Source organism: Priapulus caudatus, unplaced genomic scaffold, assembly GCF_000485595.1.
Source record: "Priapulus caudatus unplaced genomic scaffold, Priapulus_caudatus-5.0.1 Scaffold129, whole genome shotgun sequence".
Lineage (NCBI taxonomy): Eukaryota > Metazoa > Priapulida > Priapulimorpha > Priapulimorphida > Priapulidae > Priapulus > Priapulus caudatus.
Window position 1 is genome coordinate 455,588 of NW_014577190.1, and position 7,655 is coordinate 463,242.

Below are 7,655 nucleotides of genomic sequence, written 5' to 3' on the forward strand. Positions count from 1 at the left end.
GGACCATCGTCAGTACGCAGCTTCTTCGGTATGCCATACATGTTGACTGATTTGCACTTTTAGGGCCTCGATGGTGCTCAAGCTGCTTAAGTCTGGTAGCTTGTCGACCTCGATGTATTTGGAGAAGTAGTCTATTGTGACGATACTACTTCTATCCTTGGCAGTTCTGGTGTTTTTGTAGGACTTAATGTTTCCTTTGCCTGGTTCTGCTGATATGTGTTGCATTCAGCACAGTCATTTACCAGATCTTGCACTTGTTGTGCCATGTTTGGCCAGAACAGTGCTTCTCTAGCCGTTTTCTTGCATTTTACTATTCCCATGTGGGATGCATGGATCTGTGACAGCATATCTGGCCGCATGCTAGGTGGTACAACTATTCTCATAGATTTGTACACTACACCATCATATACAGATAGTTCATCTCTGATATTCCAGTATTCCCTTGTGGAATGGGGCACCTCCATTTTGGTGTCTGGCCATCCCTTCAGGATCATAGTGTGTAACTCGTTGAGTTCATTCGCTGTGCGTTCCTGAAACTGTGTGTATCTAATTGGTGCGAAGTAGTTAATAGCTAGTAGTTAGTAGCTAGTTGGTTCGAGAAGTCCACATAGAGAGTGATCATAAGCCATTGCAGGCTATATATACGAAGCCACTACTCTCAGCACCAATAAGACTGCAGAGCATGCTTCTACGACTACACGCTTGTCTACCGAGTACATTACATGGTGTCAGAAGTTCGAATAACTTCAATTAAAACAATGACAAGATAAAACAGTGGAACTGGAAAAGTGAGTACGAGAACATTGAAACGAATACTTAAGGCATTAAATGAACTGTGTATGAGAAGTCAACACTGAAGATTTGTGCGAAAAGGATCCGTCAAAAGTTCAGACTCGTCTGAATGCTGAATTCCCGCCGGCAGCCATTGACTTTTCGACATTGTTTTATGGAAGCAAGAACCCAACTTGACGAATGCAAACAAGACAAGAGTGAGTAATGTATGCCAAGAAAAAAGTGATACTTGTGAACTGAGCATGATTGTGTTAGCTGTGGAGTAAAATCGATAAACTGACTGTATAATTTACGACCTGTTAAAACACGTACATCATGGCAGAAGGCGGTAGTCAAGACAAACCTGCTATGAATTGGAGAGCAGGGGATCTTGGTAAGGAATGGAAAAGGTTTAAACAACATTGTGAATTCACATTCCAAGGGCCACTTTCTAAGAAGTCAGAACTAGAAAAGGTCAACTATATGATGACTTACATAGGTGACAAAGGCAGAGAAATATACAGTACTTTCTCATGGGCTGAACGAGAAAACGAAACGTTAAAGGGAGTTTATGACAAGTACAGTGAATATGTGGCACTGAAAAGGAACCAAACATGAGCAACTGTCATCTTTAACAGAATAAAACAGGACCAAGGTGAGAGCTTCGACAACTTCGTGACAGGACTCAAAATACTGATCAAGGACTGTGGTTTTGATGTTATAGAGGAACGGATGGTAAGAGTCGCTATCGTTCTAGGATCGCTAAATCCCAAAGTGAGAGAAAAATCCCTAGAAAAAGGGGAGGAACTTACTCTTGAGATGGCGGTGAATATAGGTCAAAATTTCGAGTTGTCTCAAGAAAGCATGAAAGCCATTGCTCGTGAGGAAGACTCCACAGTACATGCTGTGCTAAAGAAGCAGAAGTTCAAAGGTCATCGCAAGCAAGAAGGCAAGCCGTGGCAAGGTCAAAGAGAAAAAACGCAACAAAGCAGAGATCAAGGATCATCCTGCTGTACTCGTTGTGGACACAAGCGCGGACATGCTAAGAATGAATGTCCAGCCAAGGACCAAACCTGTCATAAGTGCAAAAAGAAAAGGCACTTTGCCAAAGTTTGCAGAGGGAAGCCTAGCTCAGCAAACATGATAGTCTATGACAGCGATGACAATACAGATTACACTCATCTGATACACACTGTATTGTCCAACAGTGACCCCAGCACCAATGATTGGTGGGAACATATTACCATAGAGGGACAAGATACGAGAGTGCAGATAGACACAGGAGCTGTACAATCGCTCATGCCATACAGCATGTATAAGTCATTAAAGTCAACTAGTAATCTTGTGCCAATAGAGAAGAGATAACAGTCCTACACCGGTTACAGGATTAGGGTCCTCGGATGCACAACTCTGAAGGCACAGTACAAAGATCAGACAACAAATGTTACATTCTACGTAGTGAATGCACAACAAAAGCCACTGCTGTCAGGCCAAGCAAGTACGAAACTTGGTCTGATCGAAAGAATACACGAAGTAACACTGACAGAAGAGATTGACAAATACCCTGGAGCTAAGGGAGACAACTGGCACACTCCCAGGTATATATCATTTCAGGATTGATCCGACAGTCCAACCTGTAGTCCACGGACCAAGACGTCAGCCTCAAGCTCTCCTCCCAAAAATTAAGGCAAAGCTAAAGGAGATGGAGAGTGAAGGTCAAATAACTAAAGTAGTAAGCCCAACGGACTGGGTGAGCTCTATGGTGGTAGTCCTGAAGAAAGATAAAATCAGGATATGTATTGACCCCAATGATCTAAACCGGGCAATACGAAGAGAACAATACCCAATACCCACCATAGAAGAAGTTCTGGCAGGCAGGCCAGGAGCCAAGGTATTCACAGTGATAGATGCCAAATCAGGTTTCTTGCAGATCAAGCTAGACTACGAATCAAGTCTTCTAACAACATTCAATACTCCTGCAGGAAGATACAGGTGGCTACGTTTACCCTTCGGTATAAAATCGGCACCAGAAATATACCAGAGAATTATGGACATAATGCTGGAAGATATAGAATGAGCGCGAGCAATAATTGATGACATCTTCATAGCAGCAAAGGATTCAGCTGAACACGACAGAATAATGAAGAAGGTCGTTGCACGTGCAAAGGAGTGGAACTTGAACCTAAACTTTGAGAAGTGTCAAGAAAAGAATCACTGCAGAAGGACTGAAGGTAGACCCTGATAAGGTCAAAGCAGTCGCTAACATGCCAACACCACAAAGCAAGGAAGACGTGCGTCGATTCCTAGGATTCATTCAATATCTTGCTAAGTTTATACCAGAACTTAGTGCCATTGAAGAGCCGTTGAGGGAGGTTACAAAGAAAGATATAGAGTTTCACTGGGACAAGCGTCAGCAAAGAAGCTTTGACAAGCTCAGAGATCTATGCTGCAGCACACCTGTACTAGCCTATTACGACCCTGATAAGGAGATAAGAATCCAGTGTGATGCAAGCAGCTTTGCGCTTGGAGGTGTACTACTACAAGAAGGGCAGCCTGTAGCATGCACATCAAGGGCTCTAACGGAGACGGAAAAAAGGTACGCACAGATAAAAAAGGAAATGTTGGCAGTGGTGCACTCCTGCAAGAAATTTCATCATACGTATCGTATCGCGTTCGGCAGAGAAGTCCACATAGAGAGTGGTCATAAGCCATTGCAGGCTATATATACGAAGCCACTACTCTCAGCACCAATGAGACTGCAGAGCATGCTTCTACGACTACACACTTGTCTACCGAGTACATTACAGTGATTGTAATTCACTACTAATTGTGCGTGCTGTGCCTATTATTAATATTATTAGTATTATTAGTAATATTACTATTAGTATTACTATTATTAGCTCTAGTACTAGTAATAGTAGTAGTAGTACTATAGCCCGCGTACAGTTGCCGCAGGGCTATAGAACATTTTATGCCAGTTTTCCTAACTGCACCTGCTCCCCAATGCTTCCACGAAAAAAGGCTCACAAAACGCAAAATGATCGGGCTTTTTAACAAGATTCAAGATTCAAGATTCAAGATTCAAGTTTTTTTATTAGTTATTAGATTATAGTATTAGATTAACACTTATTTATATAGATGTACATCTCACCTATCTTTTTGAACACTTTCCACAACTTTACACCATGTATTTTAATTTATGCATTTATTCCTCAAAGTGCTAGCACTACTTGCGTTTCGTTTTCAAATGTTGTTGTGTACATGCGTGACGTCACTCGAAATGTAGACAAACCACATGGGCAGCTATGATGCAGCCTATTACATTTCGGGTACTGGTATCTCGAGTCGGTTTTTTTCGAAAATACCAGATTTTCACCACTCATTATCTCAGCGTAGGGACATGCGGTTTGTTTTATATTAAAACAAGGTAGGACAGCTGATCAGTAATACTGCAAAGAATCATCAAAATAAAACGGGGAAAGTTTATTAATTCGACTAATACTGCAACATGGTTTCAGGATTTCACCGTTGTACGCTCTCCTTCTTTATGTGCTCTTGATGGTATCTTACATTTCTCTTATTTGTTTTTTATCTGCAGGTGTGTGATGCGTCATGCGGCTGAGGCAACCTGGTGAATTGAAGGATTCCTGTTATTTGACTACGATTACCTCCTTTCATATTGGATTAACATTGTTAATAAAACATGGGTAACTCGGCTAGCCAGACGAACAGTGATGATGATGATTCTGTCACATTTGATTGTGATGCTGAGTCTAATAAAGAGGGACATTTGCCAGCAACCAGTATAGACCTGAGTTTGCTGTTTCAACATGACTCACTCAGGGAAATCACAACCAAGCTGAAACCAGCCACTCCAAATAATGTGTTGCAGCAAAACTGTAAGGAACTGATGCAATGGTTGGAGAGCAGGTATATTTAATCTTATTTTACACAAGTTTCATAATTTATCCTTGTTTTTTTCCATGAGTGTTTGATCAGGGATTATATATAGAAATGACTAGGAATAACAATAGAAATGGTACATTAGCTAGAAATCTGCTTTATGAATAAGTAATTGTAATTATACTTGCCATGGTGTGGCTACCTTGTACATAATTTAATCTATGTACTCACACTTATATTGAGATGTTTAAAAACTTAATTACAAACAGATAAATATAGTATCAAACTTTTATACCAGAAAATCAATAGATGTGCCAAAAGTGGTCTTTATATACGGGTGTGTACGGTAACGGTAGGGTCAATGCAAATTGGAGAAAAAACAACCATGAACAACTAGCCATTGCGTTCAACAGAAATTACCTGTAACTTTAGTGTTTTACCTTGCTTTATTAGGAATTTCTTGGAAGCAAGTATTTGCTGCCAACATTTAGAACAGGTAGCAGACTGAAAGTTATAGGCAGCAAAACTGGTGCTTGCTGACCTTGATTTTAAACCCTGCATTATAAAAAGCGATTCTATCTTGATGGCGATGGTAGAGAAGTTAAGCCGTGCGCACACATGGCGATTTTTATCGCTAGTACTGGCGATTTTGTTGCTGGCGACAGAATCCCCGGTGCAGGGCCCTTGGTGTGGGAAAAAAGCAGGAGGATGTCAGAGCTTGTTGAAATGTGGCAGGAACGCCCCGTGTCTTTTTGACGCCGGTGTCGCGCGAAATTCCTGACGTCTGCGAAATTCATGATATAGGATGCGTATGCGCATGCGTGCCGACCCGACCAATCACAGCTCGTCTTTGTGTACACTTGAACGAACACAAGCTGTGTTGTAATATTTATATTAGTTAGAGTTTAGAGTTGATAGGTAGAGATTGTAGTTGATATTCTGATCAAAAACGACACGGAGCGTCGTTGAAGAGAGCGTTCACATGACGTTTGATCGATCAGTTCTTCGACATGCCTCTGTGCTATGCGAGCTGCCTGCTAGATGCGAACTGAGAAAAAAATACAATGCGTCCAAGCGAACAATCAAGCGAACAATGCGAATTAAACAATCGAACTCTGGCATACGCATCCAATAGCTGCGTTCACACGAGACAACGTGTTTATGAAATACGGTATTTGCGAGATACCGAATCTGAGACAAATTCGCGACCGAGCGTTCACACGCTGATTCGCGGCTCCAGAAATGCCGTATTTGCGAGCTGTGAGCTGCTTTAGTGCGCTGAGAAAAAAAAATGCGTCCACGCGAACAATCAAGCGAACAATGCGAAATAAACAATCAGTGTACAGCAACTGCCGATAAAATACGTAGACTGGTCCGCGCTCGACAGTTCCACTCGCGTTACACTTGAACTGTCGAGCCCGGACCAGTCTATAAAATACGTGGCTTCAGAAATTTGGTATTTAGCGGTCACACGAGGAAATATGTGGTCCAAGAGATTCGGAATTTTTCAAGCCCGGCAAATAATTCGGCATCTGGGAAGCCACGTATTTCAACAAATACCTAATCTATTTAGATTCCGTATTTCTTGGACCGCGCATTTTGCCTCGTGTGAACGCTAAATATCGAATTTCTAGCTACGTGTGAACGCGGCTTATATCATGAATTTCGCAAGTCAGAAATTTCGCGCCACACCGGGTCCCGCACACGTGACGATTAAAATCGCCACATGTGCGCCCGGCTTTAGAAGAGAGGGAGAAAGTGAAGAAATAAATGGGGAGGACATACCCAAGGTGGAAATGGACCAGGGTGGAAATGGTAGAAAAAAGGGAGAAAGGGTATGGAAAAAATGTAGTAGGGAAGACAGCGAAGAGCTATGAACAAGGGGGAGAGGGTAGAAGTGGCAGAGAGGACTAAGTGGGGGAGAAGGAGAGAGGTTGGGGAGAAAATAGATGAAAACAGTGGAAGGTGTAAAATTCGTAGGGAGGGGGTAGTGAGGAAGGGAGATAGGGTATGGAGGAGGGGAAGGGTAGAATAAGAGTAAAATAATGCTCGTCAGTGTTAGTAACATTATCATTGTCAATCAACCACTCCTCCAGCTTTTCAGGTGCACACTTGTATTGCTCCCTCGTGTTGGTGAATGTTGAAAGCCCGAGGTAGCAATTGGTAGCTGAAGAGAAAACTCGCCTCTGTATGCAGTCTCAGTGCGAAATTAACGGGAGTCCGGAGTCAAATACTCCCCGATTTACTGTCGTACTCCCTGATTTGACATATGCAGGAGTCCGTGTGACTCCCTGAAAATTCTGCCATACTAACTAGTTCGTTCCAGAGCACGGCCTCACGTAATTACCGTATTTTTTCATATAATGTCTAAAGAAAATTTGGCAGACGTGCAACTGCATGAATCTTCAAAATAAGCACATGCGTTATTGTTAATATCTTTAATTTTGAACCTCAGACTGCGGACTCCCTCATTTTGCTGTGGCCTCCCTCTTTTTGAGGGTAGGGAGTCCGTTGGGCTCCCGTGTTCAAAAGTTTATTTCTACCCCTGGAGTCTGCTCGAGAGATACAAAATCATTGGCTTCTGGTGGTAGCTTTGTACACGGTTCATAACAGGGAACATTTTATAGCCACTTTGAACTGGTGGCCATTTTGTAGAGATGGTTACTAACATAGGTTTGACTGTATATATATGATTTTCCTAATCATAATCACTGTTTTCTAATGCACGTATGTTTGATTTTCAGACTTGACGTGAATGAGAAGGTGGTGACGGCGTCACAGTTCTGCGAGCTGTTAGGAGGGCGTGGTGCTAGCCGCGAAGACTGCATGCAGGCGTACAGTGCATTCGACTCTGAGGGAACTGGGGAAGCTGAGATAGAAGCTGTTATGGAGGCTTTGCGATCCTCAGGAGGTTATTCATCTTACTCATCTTACTTATCTTACTTATCTTACTCATCTTACTTATCTTACTCATCTTACTC

General features: G+C 42.3%; 1 protein-coding gene across 1 annotated transcript in view; it reads left to right on the forward strand.

Annotated features, from left to right (window-relative positions):
- LOC106805835 (zinc finger ZZ-type and EF-hand domain-containing protein 1-like) overlaps positions 1-7,655 on the forward strand; it is a 41,030-nt gene that overhangs the window by 1,730 nt on the left and 31,645 nt on the right. The window contains exons 2-3 of the mRNA XM_014807592.1: positions 4,370-4,701; positions 7,419-7,613. Coding sequence (XP_014663078.1) covers positions 4,475-4,701; positions 7,419-7,613 — 422 coding nt within the window. The 5' untranslated portion in view covers positions 4,370-4,474. The remainder of the gene's footprint in view (positions 1-4,369; positions 4,702-7,418; positions 7,614-7,655) is intronic.